A 24,623-nucleotide genomic window follows, 5' to 3' on the forward strand; every position below is an offset into this window, starting at 1 on the left:
ATTGATTGCACTGTGTCCATTGCCGCACCCATCACATGCACAGACTCAGTCTGCGCGCCTCACCGGGGGGTGAGTTGGGGTCAGGGGGGTGGGGAGGGGGGGGTCTCTCGTGGGAGGGGGGGAAGGGGGAAAAAGAAGCAAAAAGAAAGTTCATGCAATAAATATGTTTTTTGATATATCGGAGATGTTGAAAGTGGCTACACTTGTCATTGCTAGATACAGGATACAATATGACTGGTTAGCTTGTTGGCTGGTTTCTCTCCAGGGCTATGTCAAGGATTAAGATAATTAGCCTTAATATAGGAGGACTGAACGATTGGAAAAAGAGGGAAAAGTTCGAGGAGTACGTTAAATTAATAAGGCCCGATATTGTCTGCTTACAAGAGACTCACCTGCCATGGAAAAAGAAACATTGGTTAAACATAAGGGGGTCTGAAATTTTGTCTTGTTCCTCACAGACCTCAACTGTAAGGGGGGTAGCCATCATAGGTCGAGTTGGATTGGGTGGGGTCAAAAAATCAAAAGCTGACCCGTTGGGAAGATGGGCTATATGTGAATTGAAATTAGGTATCACTCTCTGTTCAGTGTATGGTTCCAATCTGGACGATCCAGGGGTGATGGATTACATTGAAAGGGAGCTCACTAACTGGCCATCACCTTTGGTATTTTGCGGCGACCTCAATATCTCAGCAGATTTTACAGGTAACACCCTATATAATGGTCGAAAGCCCCGGGTATTCAGGGCGATCTCCTCTATAATTCATTGTTATGGCCTGAAGGATGTCTGGAGTAATCTAAAGAAAGATTAACCTGGGTTCACATACTTTTCACATCCATTCAATAAATATACAAAATTGGACTATTTTTTAGTATCAGCCACACAACTTAGCAATGTTGAAATTTCAATGCTCCCAAAGCTAATTTCGGATCACAATCCACTTGTTTTGAATATGTCTATTACTAAACCAAGGGAAAAAATGAGACCATGGTCTTTTGATAGAAAACATCTAGTAGATAGTAATTACATCGCACATATAAAGGGGTGGTCCCAATCTTTCTTTGACGCTAATAGATATAGTGCTTCCCGTGGCATGGTTTGGGATAGTTTCAAGGCTGGTTTAAGAGGGGAGACTATTAGCTTTTCTGCACGGTTGTGGAAAAATATGAAGGAAGACAGGGAGTTTTGTAATCAGAAAAAGAATGGACACTTGTTACTACTTAACCATTGGTTAAGATGGGACACTCTCATAAACGCGGTGTTAATCGTGCGGTGTATGTCTTTCTTCCGCCCCTCACACGCGTTATGGCATTTATCATCGAGTGTTCCAACAACGTGCTATATGCCAAGCCTCAACCAGAGGCAACCTCTGGCGCTAGTAGCAGTGTCCAGAGATAAGGGAAGGGGAAGGTAGGGCACCCAGAGAGAAGGATAAAAAGCATATGCTACACCAATGGAGGTTTTATTAAAGAGGTGAAGTATTGCTATTAAAAATGGTTGCGGTATAATGGGAGGTCGGGTTAATGGATCTCTTTATACCTTTTTAACTAAAGCGTCAGCATGTTTCTGCTCCATGTCGCCCAGCCGGGTCTACGGAGCATTCGTCAGGACAAGTACATAACACAAAAACAGATAATGAAAATTACTTGCACCATTTGTGTAGTAATGATATATGCTGAATTTTCGCCTTTTCGGAAATTGTCTGAAAAAAGGGAAATAATTCTATATTAGGAATTAAGTCTTATGGGTGCATATATAGCATTCATGTGATCTCTCAACGTTTGTGGAGGATTGCTCTATGTAAGTAAAAGTAAAAAAGTAAAGAAGAACTGGTATAGTGCTCTGAGGAAAAACGTGGTACTTATGGCTTCTTTGGAGGGTTTGTAGTTAGTTGCTGCAAGTGGTCTGACGTTTATTAATGGACTGACAAGGAAGTTAAGCTCAATGTGGAGTTTGAGACTATGTCGGTCCATACGTACAGGACAGCGTGGCTAGTGCAGCGTTTAATTTTAAAGTGACACAAGAAGGATAATAATCTTAAAAAGTGAAGTGCGCACACAGTCAAATAGCGGTAATCTTACCTATTATGCTAGCTGAATTCAGCTTCAGTCAGGTGGCAACGGGACTCTCTGGTCCCAGACTGAAACGAAAAAGTAGTAAAGGGGGGCCTTCAGGCAGAGTTCTTACCCCGTAAAGTTCAGCGCTTACCCGAAGCTGGCCGCCATTCTTACCATCGCATGGGAAGTTCCCAGGACTTGTGCTGTCTCTGCCCCCGGATGCTAGGTGCCGGTTTCCTGTTACTATTATGGGTTGGAAGAGTTATGGAGCTAGAGAACAGACTCTACATCTACTGGCGCTATCAGCAGGTTCAGGTTTTAAATTAATGTAAGGTCGAATATTGAACTACAGTTCATTATGGTGTAGAACAATTAGGATTTTTAGCATGTAATGAATTTATAGAATTTAGTAGAAGTTACAATTTTTTGTTGTTTGATATAAATGATCTCCTACCAGAAAATAGGAAAGTTAGACTTATCCTTTTTCATCGGGTACTATTAAAAGCATCACAGTTCAATGCATCATCAGGCAAAGGTATTCCTTATTTTATGAGAACTGGCACCAGGGGATATTGTCATTGAGCCCAAATAGATGGGTTTTCAATCGGTCCACCCACCGTTGCTCTTTTTCGAATAAGATTCGTGTGGCATTCCAAGGTCTGTCTGTTAGTTTCTCAAGGACTGTCCATCTCATTTCTTCACAATCATGATTTAGATCAACAAAGTGGGAACAGAGCTTTGTGTTGTTCTTTTTTAGTCGGATGTTGCTTTTGTGTTCCCCTATACGGGTCTTGACTTTTCTACAAGTCATTCCGATATATTTCTTCTCACATGGGCACTGGATCATATAGATCACATGGGTCGAATTACAATTCGTGTGTTGTTTTTGTGTCCAGGTGAGGGAGTCTGTAAGTTGTAGTGATTGTGTGATAGTTGTTAATTTGCAAACTTGACAGGAGCCACAGGGATAGTGACCTGTGACAGGTGACATTTCTAGACTTCTCAAATCAGTGGGTTTGATCTTAGGTACAGTGGGGCGAGTATGGACAAGTAGGTCTTTTAAGTTCTTTGTCCGCTTGTTGGCAAAGCGTGGCTTCGGCCAGGTATGTTTTCCAGTACATAGAATGGGCCAGTTTTTATTGATGAGTTTTTGTACATCATATGTCGCGGGACAAAAGGTTGTCACGCACGTAACAAGATCCTGGTTGGGTTCTTTATTATTGATTTGTAAGAGGCAATCCCTTGGCTGATTATTAGCTCTTTTACAACATTTTGTAATAGTTGCAGGAGTATAGTCTCTTGATTTCAATTTTTTGCACAGTTCCTTTGATTGTATTTCATAGTCAGTTTTTTTGCTACAATTTCTTTTGAGTCTTAAAAACTGGCTATATGGTAAATTGTCCCTGAGGGCTTTTGGGTGATAGCTTTTATAAGATAAAAGACTGTTCTTTGCTGTGGGTTTCGTGTATGTTTTTGTTTCCAGCTTTCCGTTTTCTACAAAGATCGTAAGGTCTAGGAAATCCAACTGGGTTTTGCTCACGGTGTAGGTGAAATTCAACCACTTGTCCCTCTCATTTAGCCAATTCATGAAAAGTTTTAGGTCTTGGTTAGTGTGCCTAATCAATAGAATGTCATCTATATAGCGTTTCCAGTATAAAATACTGGCAACGTACGGGTTAGTCTCATTAAGGACAAAGTTGTTCTCAAATTGGCTCACATAAAGACCCGCCACCGAAGGGGCAAAGGAACTGCCCATAGATGTTCCATGGGATTGGAGGTATAAGTCGCCATTATATTCAAAAAAAATTTCAGTAAGTGCTAAGCGACAGCACTCCAAGACAAAGTGTCTGGGTGTTCTATAGGTCCACTCTTCCATGAATAGTTGGTCTTCTAACATTTGGAGAGTTTCTTTCTGTGGGAGGCTGGTGTACAGTTGTTCTACATCCAGTCCTACCAGTACCATAGTGTCAGGGTCGAATGTTTTATCTGATAGTTGGATGAGTAGATCCCGGGTGTCTTTGAGGTAGGTGGGTGTTTTTTGCACCATTGGTTTCAGGTACTCATCAGCGAATTTGGATAATGGTTCTAATAGAGAGCCAATCCCCGAAACTATGGGGCGTCCAGGAGAGGGACTCTGTTTTTATGAGTCTTGGGAAGAGAGTAGAAGAACGGTATTTTTGGTTCTTTGGTTATTAAGTATTCCGCTTCTTTTTTGGAGATCCAAGAGTTGATTTCAGCCTCATAGACCATTATTGCAATGGTATTCTGAAGTCTGGGGGTGGGGTCCGTTAATATCCTTTTGTAGAATTTCGTATCTGCCAAAAGTTTGAGACATTGTTCGTCATATCCTTGTTTGCTTAGGATAACGATTCCTCCCCCTTTGTCCGCGGGTTTTATGATAATTTCTGCATTTTTCTGCAGTTCTTCCAAGGCTAGACGTTCCTTTTTGGACAGATTTTGGAAGGTGTGTTTTTTAGTTTTGTCCAAATCGTCTATTCCTTTCAACAATGCTTGTTCAAAGGTCTGTATTTCTACAGGAATGGCACTGTTTGGTGGATTAAATTTGGATTTGTTTCGTAAGGACGTGTCTCCCTCGTTACGATATTCTGTGCCCACAAAGAACGATTTCAGTTTTAAGGTTCTACAAAACTCAGAAAGTTCGCACTTAAGTTTAAAAGTGTCTAGTGGGGGGGGGTAGGGACAAATCCCAGGCCTTTGTTCAAGACTTTTGTCTGGTCATCTGTTAGGACTACATTGGTCAAGTTAACGATCAGTTGTTCTTGCTCGTGCTCGGTTTGGCCGTTGCCATGCTCCTCGTTTGTATGTTGCGTTGCTGGTCTTGCCAGTTGATGTTCTTTTTTCTTCCGCGGGATTGATTCTGGCCTCTCCCTAAAAAAGGCTGTTGAGGATGAATATTCTCATTACCGGCAGTATGTTGATTTCCCATTTGTGGAGGCAGTGGTTGCATGCTGTGGTTATAGGGGTTCATCCAGCCTGCATATGGGGGAATGAAGGGTTGAAAGTATGGCATTTGGTTCCCCTGGAAATATGGTCTCTGCCATCTATTGCTTCTCCTGGGTCGTTGATTCCGGTAGTTGTAGCGGCCTCTTCTGGGTATAGAATCTTCGGACCCTGATTCTGAACCTTCTGAGGTATTTCTGTCTGAAGATTCGTTATCTGATCCTGCATTTGGGCCTGTATACTCTTCTTTTGTATACGGGTGCATGCGTTCCTGGCTGAACTTCTTAAGGTCTTTTGCGAGTTTTTGGAGTTTATTTTGCATGAGGTATTCATGGGTGTCATTCATTTCTTTCGTTATTTCCTCCAACCTCTTTTGATATATCGCCGGGTTAATGGCTTTCTTCAGTTCTTCTTCGCATGCTTGTATCTGAATCAAAAGAGCATCAGACAGTCTCTTTGCTGTCTTAACTATTAAAACCAGGTAGTCCAGAGTGCATTTCCATGAAATGGATGACCAATCACGACGAAATGCCAAGTCGTGCAAAAAAATTCTAGGGGCATTATTGACCCATAGTCCTCTTGGGGCTGATTTGGACCTCAAATATTCTGTCATTATTATGCCATGAATGGCAGTGCGAATTTGTTCTCTCTTCTTCTCACTGAGACTTTCCCAGTCATCTGTTTGAGCCAAGGCTTGCGTCTGTGTTTTGCAGTAAAGATTGGCCTGCCAATATTTCGTTAATGTCTTCTCCAGTGAAGCTCAATCCCACGTTATCCTCCATTTTGTTTATGTTCAACCAGTTTTTAAACAGTGGAAATACACTATCCTGAGTGTCACACTGTTGGTCAAGAACTCCCGCAGCTGTGCGCTGCTTCAGATGCAGGATCAGATAACGAATCTTCAGACAGAAATACCTCAGAAGGTTCAGAATCAGGGTCCGAAGATTCTATACCCAGAAGAGGCCGCTACAACTACCGGAATCAACGACCCAGGAGAAGCAATAGATGGCAGAGACCATATTTCCAGGGGAACCAAATGCCATACTTTCAACCCTTCATTCCCCCATATGCAGGCTGGATGAACCCCTATAACCACAGCATGCAACCACTGCCTCCACAAATGGGAAATCAACATACTGCCGGTAATGAGAATATTCATCCTCAACAGCCTTTTTTAGGGAGAGGCCAGAATCAATCCCGCGGAAGAAAAAAGAACATCAACTGGCAAGACCAGCAACGCAACATACAAACGAGGAGCATGGCAACGGCCAAACCGAGCACGAGCAAGAACAACTGATCGTTAACTTGACCAATGTAGTCCTAACAGATGACCAGACAAAAGTCTTGAACAAAGGCCTGGGATTTGTCCCTACCCCCCCACTAGACACTTTTAAACTTAAGTGCGAACTTTCTGAGTTTTGTAGAACCTTAAAACTGAAATCGTTCTTTGTGGGCACAGAATATCGTAACGAGGGAGACACGTCCTTACGAAACAAATCCAAATTTAATCCACCAAACAGTGCCATTCCTGTAGAAATACAGACCTTTGAACAAGCATTGTTGAAAGGAATAGACGATTTGGACAAAACTAAAAAACACACCTTCCAAAATCTGTCCAAAAAGGAACGTCTAGCCTTGGAAGAACTGCAGAAAAATGCAGAAATTATCATAAAACCCGCGGACAAAGGGGGAGGAATCGTTATCCTAAGCAAACAAGGATATGACGAACAATGTCTCAAACTTTTGGCAGATACGAAATTCTACAAAAGGATATTAACGGACCCCACCCCCAGACTTCAGAATACCATTGCAATAATGGTCTATGAGGCTGAAATCAACTCTTGGATCTCCAAAAAAGAAGCCGAATACTTAATAACCAAAGAACCAAAAATACCGTTCTTCTACTCTCTTCCCAAGACTCATAAAAACAGAGTCCCCCCTCCTGGACGCCCCATAGTTTCGGGGATTGGCTCTCTATTAGAACCATTATCCAAATTCGCTGATGAGTACCTGAAACCAATGGTGCAAAAAACACCCACCTACCTCAAAGACACCCGGGATCTACTCATCCAACTATCAGATAAAACATTCGACCCTGACACTATGGTACTGGTAGGACTGGATGTAGAACAACTGTACACCAGCCTCCCACAGAAAGAAACTCTCCAAATGTTAGAAGACCAACTATTCATGGAAGAGTGGACCTATAGAACACCCAGACACTTTGTCTTGGAGTGCTGTCGCTTAGCACTTACTGAATTTTTTTTTTAATATAATGGCGACTTATACCTCCAATCCCATGGAACATCTATGGGCAGTTCCTTTGCCCCTTCGGTGGCGGGTCTTTATGTGAGCCAATTTGAGAACAACTTTGTCCTTAATGAGACTAACCCGTACGTTTCCAGTATTTTATACTGGAAACGCTATATAGATGACATTCAATTGATTTGGCACACTAACCAAGACCTAAAACTTTTCATGAATTGGCTAAATGAGAGGGACAAGTGGTTGAATTTCACCTACACCGTGAGCAAAACCCAGTTGGATTTCCTAGACCTTACGATCTTTGTAGAAAACGGAAAGCTGGAAACAAAAACATACACGAAACCCACAGCAAAGAACAGTCTTTTATCTTATAAAAGCTATCACCCAAAAGCCCTCAGGGACAATTTACCATATAGCCAGTTTTTAAGACTCAAAAGAAATTGTAGCAAAAAAACTGACTATGAAATTCAATCAAAGGAACTGTGCAAAAAATTGAAATCAAGAGACTATACTCCTGCAACTATTACAAAATGTTGTAAAAGAACTAAAAATCAGCCAAGGGATTGCCTCTTACAAATCAATAATAAAGAACCCAACCAGGATCTTGTTACGTGCGTGACAACCGTTTGTCCCGCGACATATGATGTACAAAAACTCATCAATAAAAACTGGCCCATTCTATGTACTGGAAAACATACCTGGCCGAAGCCACGCTTTGCCAACAAGCGGACAAAGAACTTAAAAGACCTACTTGTCCATACTCGCCCCACTGTACCTAAGATCAAACCCACTGATTTGAGAAGTCTAGAAATGTCACCTGTCACAGGTCACTATCCCTGTGGCTCCTGTCAAGTTTGCAAATTAACAACTATCACACAATCACTACAACTTACAGACTCCCTCACCTGGACACAAAAACAACACACGAATTGTAATTCGACCCATGTGATCTATATGATCCAGTGCCCATGTGAGAAGAAATATATCGGAATGACTTGTAGAAAAGTCAAGACCCGTATAGGGGAACACAAAAGCAACATCCGACTAAAAAAGAACAACACAAATCTCTGTTCCCACTTTGTTGATCTAAATCATGATTGTGAAGAAATGAGATGGACAGTCCTTGAGAAACTAACAGACAGACCTTGGAATGCCACACGAATCTTATTCGAAAAAGAGCAACGGTGGGTGGACCGATTGAAAACCCATCTATTTGGGCTCAATGACAATATCCCCTGGTGCCAGTTCTCATAAAATAAGGAATACATTTGCCTGATGATGCATTGAACTGTGATGCTTTTAATAGTACCCGATGAAAAAGGATAAGTCTAACAGCCTCATTCATGAAGGCTAAATCGGCTCGCAAAGGGCCGGATTCTCAGAATCCGGCCCTTTGCGAGTGCGATCTTTGCATTTGGGATTCAGCATCCCAAATGCAAAAATCGGTAATTGCTAAATCGCTAAATTGCGAGGAATTACATTTAAGGAATCTCTATTTGAGATTCCTTAAATGCAATTCATGAAGCATTTGAAAATTGCGAAAATGCAATTTTGGGCCGCTATTTACCGAGAGGTCAGACCTCTCGGTAAATAGCAAAAACTTAGAAAAATGCTTTTAAAAGCATTTTTCTAAGTTGAATGTTGTACACACACATGTCCTTTGGACATGTGTGTGCGCAACACCTGTTTCAATTTGCATTTAAGGGGTGCTACAGGGTGTCCTTTGGACACCCCTGGCACCCTTTAAATCGCTATCTTATTTGCGAGTAGCAAATTGCTAATCGCAAATAAGGAATACTCCCCATGCATTCCTATGGGCCTTTTGGCCCATAGGAATGCATGGGGAGTTATTCCTTATTTGCGATTAGCAATTAGCTAATCGCAAATAAGGAATCAGTGGGAATCGCAATTAATATTGCGATTCCTACATGATTACCGTTTTGCGAGTCTCAAATAGCGATTCCTTATGATTCGCTATTTGAGCCTCGCAAAACGGCCCGATCATGAATCAGGCTGTAACTTTCCTATTTTCTGGTAGGAGATCATTTATATCAAACAACAAAAAATTGTAACTTCTACTAAATTCTATAAATCCATTACATGCTAAAAATCCTAATTGTTCTACACCATAATGAACTGTAGTTCAATATTCGACCTTACATTAATTTAAAACCTGAACCTGCTGATAGCGCCAGTAGATGTAGAGTCTGTTCTCTAGCTCCATAACTCTTCCAACCCATAATAGTAACAGGAAACCGGCACCTAGCATCCGGGGGCAGAGACAGCACAAGTCCTGGGAACTTCCCATGCGCTGGTAAGAATGGCGGCCAGCTTCGGGTAAGCGCTGAACTTTACGGGGTAAGAACTCTGCCTGAAGGCCCCCCTTTACTACTTTTTCGTTTCAGTCTGGGACCAGAGAGTCCCGTTGCCACCTGACTGAAGCTGAATTCAGCTAGCATAATAGGTAAGATTACCGCTATTTGACTGTGTGCGCACTTCACTTTTTAAGATTATTATCCTTCTTGTGTCACTTTAAAATTAAACGCTGCACTAGCCACGCTGTCCTGTACGTATGGACCGACATAGTCTCAAACTCCACATTGAGCTTAACTTCCTTGTCAGTCCATTAATAAACGTCAGACCACTTGCAGCAACTAACTACAAACCCTCCAAAGAAGCCATAAGTACCACGTTTTTCCTCAGAGCACTATACCAGTTCTTCTTTACTTTTTTACTTTTACTTACATAGAGCAATCCTCCACAAACGTTGAGAGATCACATGAATGCTATATATGCACCCATAAGACTTAATTCCTAATATAGAATTATTGCCCTTTTTTCAGACAATTTCCGAAAAGGCGAAAATTCAGCATATATCATTACTACACAAATGGTGCAAGTAATTTTCATTATCTGTTTTTGTGTTATGTACTTGTCCTGACGAATGCTCCGTAGACCCGGCTGGGCGACATGGAGCAGAAACATGTTGACGCTTTAGTTAAAAAGGTATAAAGAGATCCATTAACCCGACCTCCCATTATACCGCAACCATTTTTAATAGCAATACTTCACCTCTTTAATAAAACCTCCATTGGTGTAGCATATGCTTTTTATCCTTCTCTCTGGGTGCCCTACCTTCCCCTTCCCTTATCTCTGGACACTGCTACTAGCGCCAGAGGTTGCCTCGGGTTGAGGCTTGGCATATAGCACGTTGTTGGAACACTCGATGATAAATGCCATAACGCGTGTGAGGGGCGGAAGAAAGACATACACCGCACGATTAACACCGCGTTTATGAGAGTGTCCCATCTTAACCAATGGTTAAGTAGTAACAAGTGTCCATTCTTCTTCTGATTACAAAGCTATTGCTACTGGGGTGATGAATGGACCGTCTACCCTACTCCCCAATTTTTGATTAATTGCCGGAAGACAGGGAGTGTCATTTGGCTAGGTTGCCGAAGGCCGAGGAACAACATAGGAGAGATGTATGCAGCGGGATCCAGGGGTCTCAGAGCCTAGATAGCTTAAATACTATAAAAGCAGATATCCAGCGGCAATTAGCAAAGAAAGCTGCAGCAGAATATCAGACTCGCAGACTGGGAATGTATGAAACAGGTGAGAATGCAGGCAGGGCCCTAGCGCTTCGGATAAGACAAGCCACCTCAAAAAATATCATTACTGAAATTAAAGATGGTGAGCAGACCTATAAAAAGCCAACAGAAATTTTAGAGGTTTTTAGGCGATTCTATCAGGTTCTCTATAAGGAGGAGGCAGATACAACCTACCCGGGTATGAATTGGCAGGATACAGATACTAATTTGTCGCCCAATGAGAGGGAATCCTTAGAACAGGATATCACTATGGAGGAGCTCCTGCAGGCACTGAAAGATCTATAAGCAGGAAAGGCAGCAGAGCCTGATCTTATACCCTTGGAAGTCTATAAATGCCTGAGTGAAGAAACGGCCCCTCTCCTATTAGATCTATTTAACGGGGTTATTAATACAGGCACTATACCAGAATCCTGGACTAAAACCAATATAGTGGTCTTTCACAAAAAAGGCAAACCCAAGGAGAGCCCAGGTTCTTATCGGCCTATATCATTAATAAATAGCGATAACAAACTCTACGCTAAAATACTGGCCTCACGGATGGGGAGGATTATCGCGGGCCTCGTCTCTCCCTGGCAGCACGGTTTCATTCCCGGAAGGGGTACCACCGACCATATAAAAAGAGCTATAACTCTGTTTGATATGCATGCTGGGGAGGGGAAGGGGGGGGGGGGGAATCGCGATGATCCTCCTCGATGCCGAGAAGGCGTTTGACCGGGTTAAGTGGAGCTTTCTTTGGAAAGTGATGGAGGGCAGAGGATTCGGCCCCCGATTTCTGCAGGCAATTAAGGCCATGTATTACATTCCAACAGCTAGTATCCAGCTAATGGGTGAGGGCTCCAAGCCGATCCATATTTCAAGAGGGACAAGACAAGGGTGCCCGTGCTCGCCTATCCTATTTGTACTGTATATCGACCCCCTGATTTGCCACATTATGGGCAATATTAATATAAAACCAATTATCACCAACGGACTTGAAACCAAAATCCTTGCATACGCGGATGACATAGCTATCACCACTGTGGATCCTGCTAGAGCTATGAGGTAATTAATTAACATCACCTCTGATTTTGGGAGTGCTTCTGGATATAGATTAAATGTGGCAAAAACACAGGTATTATGTTCAAGTAAAACAGTCACACTGGATGATAGATATGTTGACTCAGTTGTCTATTTGGGAATCACAATTAATGCCCAGACACAGGAAATTATTAAAGATAATTTCTCACCATTATTGATGAAAATGAAACAGGATCTAAAGCAAATTGATACTCTTCATTTATCAATTATAGGCAGGGCCAATGTCATTAAAATGACAATGTTTCCAAAAATCCTATATAAATTTAGGTCTATCCCCTTTAAAATCGATGATATTTTGATTAGGGAAATGGAGGCAATTTTTATGAACTTTGTCTGGCAATATGGTAAGGTGAGGAGATCAATCAAATTTATGTCTCTACCCCAGGAACAGGGCGGATTGGGTATACCTAATCTAAAATTCTACCACTGGTCTTGTCTCCTTACAGATATGGCTATACTTTTCTTCCCTGCTAATATGATACACTGCCAATGCGGTATTCCATCCATATACAAGTTAGTATTAGGGAACGAAGCTTATGGGGTACTGTTAAGGAACTATGATAAACGTTTCTTCAAGTCCCCAGGGTATAAAATATTGGAAGATATCCGGGCGGTATGGTTGGCAATACAGAAGAACCAGAGCATTCCGAAGTTTAACAAGCATACTCCACTTTGGAACTCAGGGCTATTCCCTCACTTAAGTACAGATGGGTCCTGGAGACATTGGGAAAGACAGGGAATCACCACATTGGGCCAAGTGATGGTAAAGGATGCTCTAAGGCCCCTCGATCTCCTGACGTCACGGTATGCACTTCAAGGCTCTCAAGAGTTTAAATACATACAATTGACCAACACAATTAAATCCAAGAGACCCATCATAGATATATCAAAAGAATGCACACTTTTAGATTATATGAAGGGAGGCGGCCGTCGCATAAGGAAAATGTATGCATTATTCTTGGGGACACTGTCAGATGACATGCTTAAGACAGAGGCTACCTGGGTTGGGAAACTGAGTGACCCCGATATCGATCTAGACAGAGCCATTCTTATGGATAAAAGGTTTCTACGATCTTCAAACCTAAGAGCGCAGCATTTTAAAACTCTATTTACCTTATATCACACACCGGCAAAACTGTTTGACTGGGGAAAGAGAGCAGATATCAACTGCCCTAGATGTGGTAAGGGCCCTGCCGATCTGCCTCACATGTTTTGTGGCTGTGAGAAACTAGGGCCAATTAAAAACGAAATTGTAAAGTTTTTAGAGGGGCTGCTAGATGTCAGGATTGACCTATCCCCTACACTTTTAATAATTGGGGTTGACGCCAAATTGGGTTTGAGCACAGATTTGGAGGCACTTGTTTTTATAGCAACAGCAGTCTTTAGAATATTAATCGCTGCTGCATGGAAGGACACCGAGGCTCCAACCTTTCAGATGTGGATTTGTAGGCTACTTGGGATCCATAACATAGAGTCAGAGCTGTATGCACTGAAGGGAGCGAAATCCAGGGATATGGGACTAAGGCTCTGGTCGCCCCTGGCATCATGGAGGCGGTTAAAAACTCTGGGCTTATAGCTTTTTAACATCCATATAGATACTTCCCTCTCGATCTTAACATATTTCCTGTATTTTTCCTTATCTTAATGGTTTTAATCTGTTCGAACATCCTTATTATTAGTTGAAAATCTGTTATGCATATATATATCTCTGTATGTATATTTATATGGTAATTGTTTTGTCAGCGCGTGTTTTCTCCCATGTATTTGATATGCTATTGTCATGAACTTTCAATAAAATATTTAAAAAAAAAAAAAAGGAAAAATTAATTCAGCATGTAACTCCTCAAGAGAGCTATTTGAGGTAGTGTGCTCCTTAACCTCCACTGATCAGGAAACAAACAAGCACTCCTCATTCAAAGAGAGATGTAATCAGATGGCGAAACTCTTCAAAAATAAGGAGGAAATAATATTTAACTCCCTGCAAAGAAATAGTAGTCCAAGCAGTGCTGATGTTCACCCTAGTATCAATGATAACATGAGAATTAAAACAGAGACTAGATCACTTCACAGATCTAAGTGAAGAAGATGACCTCAATCCTGCAGAAGATTAAATCTGGTTCTCCACAAGACCCGATTCCACCAGACATCTTGCTGCAGGTAGGGAAAAGATCTAGTTCTACCACTGCAGCACTCATATCACTCTCTCTTACACAAGGGATTATCCCAAAAACCTGGAAACACACCATAATCCAGCCACTGCTGAAAAAGGTCCATTTAGACCCGGCAGAGCCAGGGAATTATCAACCAATATCACTTTTGCCACTGTTAGGCAAAATAACTGGAAAACACATCAATCAGACCCTGTCCATTATCTAGAAGGGAATCAGGTGTTGCATACCACTCACATGGGTTCTGACTGCAACACAGCACAGAGTCAGCCCTGTTGGTGGTCACAGAGGAACTAAAGGAAATCCTAGCCCGGGGGTGCACAGCAGCTATCCTGCTTCTGGATCTTAGCGCTGCGTTTGATACAGTGGATCACTATACCATGATCCACAGGCTAAAGGAAGAGGGTATTACAGGCTCTGTGCTAAAGTGGAAAACCTAATATCTAGAAGATAGATCCTTCCAATTACTGGAAGGTGAGCACCTATCTAACACCCTCCGAATCTCGTGTGGAGTCCCACAGGGATCTGCATTAAGCCCGACACTATTTAACCTGTATATGCAACCACTAGCAGAGATAGTGCAAGAATTTGGATCATCCATAGTGTCATATGCGGATGACACCCAGCTGATTCTATCAGTAATGGAAGGCCCCCAATGGTAAACATCGTTTACAACGATGTTTTCACAACGCGGTACCTTTACACCGCGGCTGTGACAACGCAAGTCGTTACCACGACTTGCGCTGGAGGGCGCTCAAGGTCTAAAAATAGTTAATTTACTATCCTAACACCTTCCCTAGGGTCCACGGGGACTGGTGTTAGAATAGTAAATTAAACTATTCGAAATCCGCGCCCCCCCAACGCAAGTCGTGGTAACGACTTGCGTTGTCACGGCCGCGTTGTAAAGGTATGCGTTGTGACGGTACGCGTTGTACCGTCATATATCCCCCCCAATCCATACAAAACAACCTGGCACCATGCATGGTGCAAGTAGCATATTGCATGAATAACTGTAGCCTAAACCTGAATGGAGGAAAAACAGAGCTCATGTTCTTGGGCAATAAGGCGGTCTCAAGCAACATTATCAGCTGGCCTCCAGAATTGGAAGAACCCCCTGTCCCAAAGAATGCTGTTAAAAATCTGGGAATATGGCTAGACGAAAGTCTGTCCATGGAAACTCAAGCCAAGAAACTATCAGGTGTATGCTTTGGACTTCTGTGCATGCTCCGGATGATCCTTCCTCTTATTCCTGAACATACTCGCAGAACCATGGTCCAGGACCTAGTGGTGTCGCAGCTGGATTATGGTAACTCTGTATCTAGGCGCACCCAAATACGATATTAGTGCACATCCCAAGACAAAAGTCAGCTAAGGCCGCCCTGAAGACATTACACTGGCTCCCTATCCAGGCCAGAGTCAAGTTCAAGTCCTTAAGTATTGCCCTTGGAGCTATGAATGACAAAGGTCCGGCCTTAATCGAAGAACTTGTCACACACTATATGCCAGACAGACCCCTGAGATCCTCTGCAGATCTACTCACAAAACAGACTAGGATAAAGAGATCTAAGTGGGGCGGTAGATCCTTCTTGCAACTAGCTCCTAGCCTGTGAAACGCCCTGCCTGTGGAACTGCATCTGTTGACTGACGAATTGGCATTCAGGAAAATACTTAAAACTTGTCTCTTCCTTTAATATCCTTGCATCCGTAATGCCAACTTTCTCCTAGTGCTGGGAAGCCTTTGGGCAGCCATGCGCTCTACAAATCCATAAACAGAGCTGAACGCAGGCCCAGTGGGGAGGACCCTTACCTTGTACGTGTTGTTATTGTTAGACTGAATCCTGAGTAATAATCAATATGCAGTTCATACCATAGTTAATACTAAGGAGTAACAATTAAGTGAATCTGTTCAAGCAAAATAGTAGAGGTGTAGTTAGTAGCTTTTTGGGGCGCTGTATACTAAGCATAAAATTATTGTGATCTGAACTAATAGTATGAATTTCTATCTCTGTTCATTTTGTTAAATTGTTCAGACATTGCATACAATAATATCTCACATTTTGTTTCATTTTTAATTTTGTAAATTTCATGTCTTATTTAACTTTTATTGTAAAGATTTGTTTGGTAATGCACGTCTGCCATATTGTGGTCCAGTATAAGCAAGGCAACTCTTTGCAAATATCGCAGCCTTCTACACACAAACCTTAGTGAGAAGTGTAGTTATTTCATTCATTGCATTGTTTTGTTCATCAGTTATCTCTATGAGAAACCTGTGGGATTTGTTCTTTCTCCTCTCACAGAATGATGGCCCTTCCGTGCCTGCCAGGACTCTTCTCACTGCTGGTGCTGTGTCTGTACCATGAAACACCTGTTTCAGGTAGGTTAACTCTGTTTTCTTGTTTTATAATTTCTGGCCTTATTTAATTTTACAATCCTCTAGTCTAGCAGAGTCCCTGATCCCACCACATTTGTGGAAGAAAGTCCCTCATATTCAAAGACAGCTCCCGCAGTGTAGGGAGGTTTTCTCATAACGTGGGTTCTGCTGCAAAGACTTGAAACCACTTTGGGGTAAACGCACTGCTAGACTCTCCGCCTAAAGATCACTGAAACAATATTGTGGTAAAACATATATGTACGTTGTTCTCTGAATTGATTACGATTCCAGATTCAGAAATAAATATTTATCTGTGTCAAAAATAGTGCTAAATACTGCACTTCTTTCATTTCTAAGTGCACTAAATAAAATATGTTATCATTACACAATTTACTGACCAACGAAAGAATCGAAGGCTAATCCGACCTTTTGGGATTTGAACTCATGATCTCCAGGCACTGCAGTTTGGCAGTGGCTGGCATTCAAATTACTGACTCGTCCATGTGGCTGACATGTTATGCTGTATGCATTTGTAAAGCGCACCAGCACTTGTAGGGGTTTCCTGGCACTGAGCAGGTGTATGTGACTAGCCTTGCCTATAGCTGGTTGGCTAATTGAAAAGCCAAGTCTTCAGCTTCTTGAGATTTCAAGAAGTGAGGAGGAGGCTCTGATGTGGAGTGTGAGGCTGTTCCACGCTATAGGAGAAATGTATGCTTTAGGAGAAATGTAGGAGAAGTCCTGTTCTCCTGATCTGGCTGTGTGTATGTGTGGGGTGTGTGTGAGTAGAAGTCCTGCTGAGTTGAGGTCCCTGGGTGGTTGGTGGAAAGAGATGTGACTGTTCAGGTAGCTGAGACCTGTGTAGTGCCTTGAACGTGTGTTTTTGTGTGCCAGGAGCTTGTGGAGTTTCCTGAGGTGTGGTGCGAGGTGCATTCTGTGTGGGAGGTTGAGGATGAGTCTGACTGCCAAGTTCTGGATGATTAGTCTTCTTCTGGTGAGTTTATTGGTGATCCCGGAATAAAGTGTGCTACCATAGTCCAACTTATTGGTGACTAAACTCTTCGTGACAATTTTTCTAGTGTTGCTTGGAAGCCATTTGAAGATTATCTTCTACATCCTCAGGATGTGGAATCAGGATTCATTGACGGCGTTGACTTGTGTGGTCATCATGTAAAGTTTGCTGGCCATGATTATTTCTGGGTTCCTGGTGTGGGATCTGGGTGTGGGTGTAGGTCTGAGTTTGGTGAGGTGCTCTTGCTGAAGATCACTACTCTTGTCTTGCCAGTGTTTAGATTGAGACAGCTGCTTTCGACCAGTTAGCAACTTCGGTCATGCAGACGGTAAACTTGTTTCTTGTGTTGGAAGTCTTGTCCGAGAGGGAGAGTAAAAGTTACACACCGTCCGCGTGGGTGAGGATGTTGGTGTTGTGCGCACAGATGAAGTTGATAAGAGGGATCATGCATGCATTCAAGAGGGTAGGGCTGAGCAGTGAACACGGTGGCATTCTGCAGAGGAGTTTGCGAGCTTCAGAGAAGTAAGATGCCAGGATGACGGCTTGTGCGATATCCATTATGAAGAAGCAGACCCAGCAAAGTGTGGGTTCTTGGATGCCTATCTCAAGTAGGCTCCTGATAAGGATGGTGCGTGACACCGTGTCTTCGGAATACCTCCTAGCAGAAGTGGTGTTGCATGGAGCAACTCCCAGCAAAGGTGGTATATCCATATGGCAGACTTTATAAAAAACGTATATATATATATCCATAAACTAGCCTTCAACACAGTTGATGTAACTAAGGAGAACTATATAACAGAGGTATTATATCTATTGAAGAACATCTGAGATAGCATGGAAGAGTGTCTAAGGTAACGATGGATAAAACCCAGATCTGTGACTGTGGGGTGAATGTGTTGCCAATGTGCAACATTCCGTCCATCATCTTGTGTGTTTTGCTGTTCACTCTATGTGGGAAGGGTATCCCCAGACGTGGTTCCTGTGCTCACTACGCCACTGGAGTCAAGCTATCCCGGCTGATGACGGCTGATAGCCAGAATCCAGTCCTAGGTTGCTTGATTACGGTCCAGGGAAGACATGGCTTGGCAGTTCGGGCTGAACTGTTCCCATGAGGCACCGGGTCAAGACTGATTTGCATATGGCCATGTCTGAACTGGGGTGGTGTGATGAGCAAAATGACAACGGATTAAACCCAGATCTGTGTCTGGGGTGAATGTTTTGCTAATGTGCAACATTCCGTCCATCATCTTGTGTGTTTTGCTGTTCGCCCTATGTGGGAAGGGTATGCCCAGACGTAGGTCCTGTGCTCAGTACGCCACTGGAGTCAAGCTATCCTGGCTGATGATGGCTGATAGCCAGAAACCGATCCTAGGATGCTGGATTATGGTCCAGGGAAGACATTGGCTTGGCAGTTCGGGCTGGACTGTTCCCATGAGGCACAGGGTCAAGACTGATTTGCATGGCCATGTCTGAAATGGGGTGGCGTGGTGAGCTAAATAACGATGGATTAAACCCAGATCTGTGACTGGGGATGAATGTTTTACTAATGTGCAACATTCCGTCCATCATCTTGTGTGTTTGGTGTTCACCCTATGTGGGAAGGGTATGCCCAGACTTGGGTCCTGTGCTCACTATGCCACTAGAGTCCAGCTATCCTGGCTGATGACGGCTTATAGCCAGAAACCGGTCCTAGTTTGCTTGATTATGTTCCAGGGAAGACATGGCTTGGCAGTTCGGGCTTGACTGTTCCCATGAGGCACAGGGTCAAGACTGATTTGCATATGGCCATGTCTGAACTGGGGTGGCGTGGTGAGCAAAATAACAATGGACTAAACCCAGATCTGTGACTGGGGGTGAATGTTTTGCCAATGTGCAACATTCCATCCATCATCTTGGGTGTTTTTCTGTTTGCCCTATGTGGGAAGGGTAGGCCCAGACGTGGGTCCCGTGCTCACTACGCCACTGGAGTCAAGCTATCCTGGCTAACAACGGCTGATAGCCAGAAACCAGTCCTAGGATGCTTGATTACGGTCCAGGGTAGACATGGCTTGGCAGTTCGGGCTGGACTGTTCCCATGATGCACAGGGTCAAGACTGATTTGCATATGGCCATGTCTGAACTGGGGTGGCGTGGTGAGCAAAATAACAATGTATTAAACCCAGATCTGTGACTGGGGGTGAATGTTTTGCCAATGTGCAACATTCCGTCCATCATCTTGTGTGTTTTGCTTGTAGAATATATACTGCATCGTAGTGTTCCTTATAGAAGTGTGTAATTGACTCTTTTTTAAATTGAAGAATGGTGGGGGCAATCCTGTGTTGATGGTCCATGTGAGATGTTATGCTCAGAAATATTTTGAGGCAGGGGAAAAGTGGACAATAGCTCAGGGCCCCAAACCTTCAAGGAGCCGCTGGTAAAGTGAGTGTTACAGTCAAAAATCATCCCTCAAAAACATTGCTGATAAAAAAGAAGCAGGCTTTTTTCTAATTTGTGAACTGAGTGTAGCTTAACAGAAAGTTACTGCTACATTTACTAGGGGTTTGTGTCAAGGCAAAGTCCAGCACAGTGAAGGAAAGCAGCACACAATTTTGTAACAGTATTTACTTTAAAAAAGGTATTCTGTGCTGAAAAGTGCCCTTTTCTCTGCACAAATAACACTTTCCACTGATTTGCCCTCAATTTGTGTCAAGGGGGTCTCATTGCTTATAAGATTTGCACAAGTAGTAATAGTTTCTGAGGCAAACTCTGATCTAGTTAAATAGCCAGAACAGGTTTTGGGTAAAACAATAATGCCTTCTTGAAACAGGCACTAACATGGAAAAAAAAATATATTTCGCCAAAATTTCCTTACATTGAATGTGTGGTGCACTGTACACCACATACACAATGAGTGTAAAGTTTATCAATGTGTCTACTCATAAGAGTTTCTACTGCAACTGTATACTTCTAGTGCATCTATGCTAAACAGCCACGCAAAAAACTGCACCATGATGCACAGCTTGTGTGTGGCAATAGGCACCCTGTTTGAGCACAAGGCATAGCAGTAGTGAACAGTAGCAAGCCATTTTTAACAAATGTAACTTTAAACTGCTTTCTCCATTTTGCCATGAGCCTGCTTAGCCTTAACCCTCACAAATTAAGGCAAGTAAATTGAAGGATGATCTTTCTGCATCATTTCTCCCTCATTGCTTCACCTTATTCCTTTTTTTATTTTTTATTATTTTTTTATTATACTTCTGTTCACACACATTATACATTCCACAATTTGTTTACTCCACAAACACAAATTCATTATGGTAATACAGCACACGCAGTTTACAGCAAGAAGAAAGGAAATGAAAAGAAACAAAAAAAAAAAAATGATAACCACACCATTATACTTTTCATTATTCATAAATCACCAATTTTTTTTTAAACCAAAATCAGAATTTAAACAGAATCCTAATCATAGTTATATTACCCTATCCCTTGCCTCCAGCGAGCTAAAGGCTCCCAAATTCTTTCTCCTCGGGCTCTCCCTATCCTACCCTTCCTAGCATATACAGGTTTCTCCAAATTGTATGCAGCTATTACATTAGCCAACCAAAATTGCATCGTCGGGGGGATCCTGTCAAGCCAAGCCCTTGCTAACGTTAATCTGTAGACTGCCATAACTAAGAACAAGAAGTCAGCCTTTGCAGAATTACTTCCTTCTGATCAAATTCCCAACAGGATCCAAATAGGGGTTAAAATTATCTGTATCCCTAATGACCTGTCCAGGAACCCCTCTATGTCTTTAATTAAAGTGTGAAGTTGCGGACAGGTGGCGAACATTTGAAAAATATCTGCATCAGAGGAATTACACCTGGGGCAAGTCGTCCCCTCAGAGCCCCCCCATTTAGCAATCCTGGATGGCGTGTAGTAAAGTGAATATAAGGTCTTATAATGCTGGGATTGCAGGCGTGATGAACACAGGATAGTGCGGCCCAGATCCAATGACTCCTTAAAGGCTTCAGGTTCAGCCCCTATTTTCTCTATCCACTTACTGCTGTATTTCACCATATCATCCGGCTTGCCACTTACTAAAAACGCATATGCTGACCTGATCGTAGACTCACCACCGAGTTATATTGTCCATAAAATCGTTGCAATTATACCCTGCTGGGCCCCCCTGTTTATTGCTCAAAAAACTCCTAACCTGTAGAAACTTAAAACAATCTCTTCTGTCTACACTATACTTACTTACAAGATCCCCAAACTGCATTATTCCCTCATGATTCCTTAAGTCGCCTATCTGTCTCATTCCTTTAACCTCCCAAGCAGCCATTACTGAATCAGAGAAGATTTCTGAAGGAAAGGATTTATTATTATATAATTTAATATACCTGTTGTGTCTCCCCAGTCCCATCTTTTTCAAAAAGGCATTCCATATTTTAAGGGCAGCACTAATAGTCTTAGATTGATTCCTTCTAAAGTAACCTAACTCAGTATAATATAAGAAACAATTTTCTGCCTCTTGCCCTAGCACTACTGCATATATTTCTGTGGACATAGTTGTAATTTTCTGCAGCTGACCACCCCCTACAATCAATCCCTGCATATATTGCAGTGCAGCCGCCAGATAATATAGCCTAAAGTCTGGCGCGCCCCAACCCCCTCTTTCTCTTGGTAGAGACATATATCTATACCCCCTCCGAGTTCTTCCATGAGCCCATATAAACCTATTTAAGGTGCCTTCCAGGATATTAAACCATTTGGTCTACAAAAAAAAAGGGGAATCGATCTAAATAAATAAAGAAACCTAGGTAAAATCATCATTTTCAAAACATTAGTACACCCCACCAAAGACAGATGCAAATTATTCATCCTTTCTAAATCTTTTTTAATTTTAGCCAGTAACGGAGCCATATTGATCTCAACCACAGTATCCAAGTTCGCGGAGATTAAAATCCCCAGATATGTTGCTGAACTAAAACCCTGTTGTCAAAAGTCCTCGTGAAATTGTTCATGACAATTTGCGTCTTGGATTTATTTAAGCTATAACCCGAGACTTGGCCAAACAGATGAGCTTCTGTTTCGACCCCCCCCGATAGCTGTGTCTGGGTCCGGAGTTAGTATAGCCACATCATCAGCGTAAGCTAAAGATTTGACAGTGTAGCCATTCAGTTTGATTGGTGGAATCCCTTCATTTCTATCTAGTCTTCGTAGCAGTGGCTCCAGATATAGTGCAAAGAGCAGTGGGGATGACGGGCACCCTTGCCTCGTCCCCCTTAAAATTTTAACTGCCTCTGAGGGTCCCCTATTCACTCTGATCTTTGCGGTGGGATCATTGTACAAGGCTTGAATAGCTGTTATAAAACCTTCACCAATACCACTCCACCTCAGAACTGCCCATAGGAATTCCCAGGCGACCCTATCAAAGGCCTTTTCGGCGTCTAAAAAGAGTGCCGCGATAGGGTCGACCAAGCCCCCTGCAGCATCGAACATAGTGACAACCATTCTAACATGCTGGGTCGTGCCCTTCCCAGGTATGAAGCTGTGTTGAAATGAGCTTACCAGCTGTTCAATACTCCCTGCAAGCCTTTTTGCCAACATTTTTGAATATATTTTGACGTCTGAGTTCATCAAAGTAATAGGTCTGTATGAACCAGGAAGTGTTGCAGGTTTCCCTTTTTTTGCCATGACAATAATATCCGCACCACCCCAGGTCTCTGGAGGTAACCCACCCCGTTGTGTATGTAACATAATATCAAACATGTCAACCAGTAAAACTTTTTGAAACACTTTATAAAATTCGACCGGGATTTGGTCAGGCCCAGCTGCTTTCCCCAAGGGGAGGCTACCCAGAGCTTCAGCAAGCTCCTCCAAACGCAGTGGGGCATCTAATATCTCCTTCTCCTCAGAAGACAAAGAAGGGGCAGGAATATCGCTAAGATATCTATCTATCTCGTTCTGACTCGTTGCATCACCTACGGCAACGCACTCTACGCCGGAATAAACAAAAACCTCATCCACAAGCTACAGAACATCCAGAACGCCGCCGCAAGACTGGTCCTCAACCTGCCAAAACAATGCCACATCTCCCAGCACCTGCGCACACTCCACTGGCTCCCCGTAGAGGCGAGAATCACCTTTAAGATGCTCACCCACGCACACAAGGCCCTCCACGGCACCGGACCAGCATACCTGAACAGCCGACTCAAATTCCGCGCACCCCAAAGGACCCTACGATCAGCCCAGCTTTCCTACGCCGTGGTCCCCCGCACCAGAAAGACCAGATCGGGAGGCCGCTCCTTCTCCTTCCTCGCGGTCAAAGCATGGAACGCCCTTCCAGTCCGCCTCAGACAGACAACATCGCTCCCCATCTTCGCAAGAAACCTCAAAACCTGGCTCTTCGACAGACCCCCTCCTTGATGGAATCGAACCTGCAACCCCCACCCCTAGCGCCTTGAGACCCTTACGGGTGAGTAGTCACGCTTTAACAAACTCCTGATTGATTGATTGAGAGTATAAATCATCATAAAATTTCCTAAAAACTTCCCTTATCAGGTCTGGATCTGTAACAGAAGCCCCCTGTGAATCTAGAATCTCCTTTATATCGGTTGCAGCTGTACGCTACCTGGTTCGCACCACCAGGATGTGACCAACTCTCTCACTTAGTTCGTACGCATCCTGCTTTTTAACCAAATAGTTCTCAGCTGCTTTCCTACTGAAGCCTTCTATAGCGTCCCCTTTGAGGGCTATAATTTGAAGCAAGAAGGGCTCCAATGAGATATTCTGTCTTATAGCTGTGGCTAGTTTTTCTTCCACTACAATTAGCCTTTGTCGAATTTCTTCAATTTTATTTCTTTCCCTTTTTCGAATTGCCAACACATAACTCATCATCTCCCCTCTTATACGAGCTTTGAAGCAGTCCCAAACTGCCCCTGGAGATGCCGAACCTCTATTTATATCCCAGAAAAACTTTATCCAAGCTTCAATATGCTTCTGATAAGCCCCATCTTTTAATAGAACACGTTCAAAAGTCCACTGTGTGTTCCTACTCTGAACCATAGGCATATTAAAAGTTAACACCAGGGGACTATGATCTGAGATGATCCTAGGTTTTTTTCCACTTGCACATCCGG

At 42.9% G+C, this 24,623-nt stretch overlaps 1 protein-coding gene across 1 annotated transcript in view; it reads left to right on the forward strand.

Moving 5' to 3' along the window:
* The window catches only part of LOC147710083 (E3 ubiquitin-protein ligase TRIM39-like), a 473,089-nt gene that overhangs the window by 80,745 nt on the left and 367,721 nt on the right, over positions 1–24,623 (forward strand). Inside the window, exon 2 of the mRNA XM_086920787.1 lies at positions 16,435–16,511. Coding sequence (XP_086776913.1) covers positions 16,436–16,511 — 76 coding nt within the window. The 5' untranslated portion in view covers position 16,435. The remainder of the gene's footprint in view (positions 1–16,434; positions 16,512–24,623) is intronic.

This window comes from Lissotriton vulgaris, chromosome 5, assembly GCF_964263255.1.
Source record: "Lissotriton vulgaris chromosome 5, aLisVul1.2, whole genome shotgun sequence".
Classification (NCBI taxonomy): domain Eukaryota; kingdom Metazoa; phylum Chordata; class Amphibia; order Caudata; family Salamandridae; genus Lissotriton; species Lissotriton vulgaris.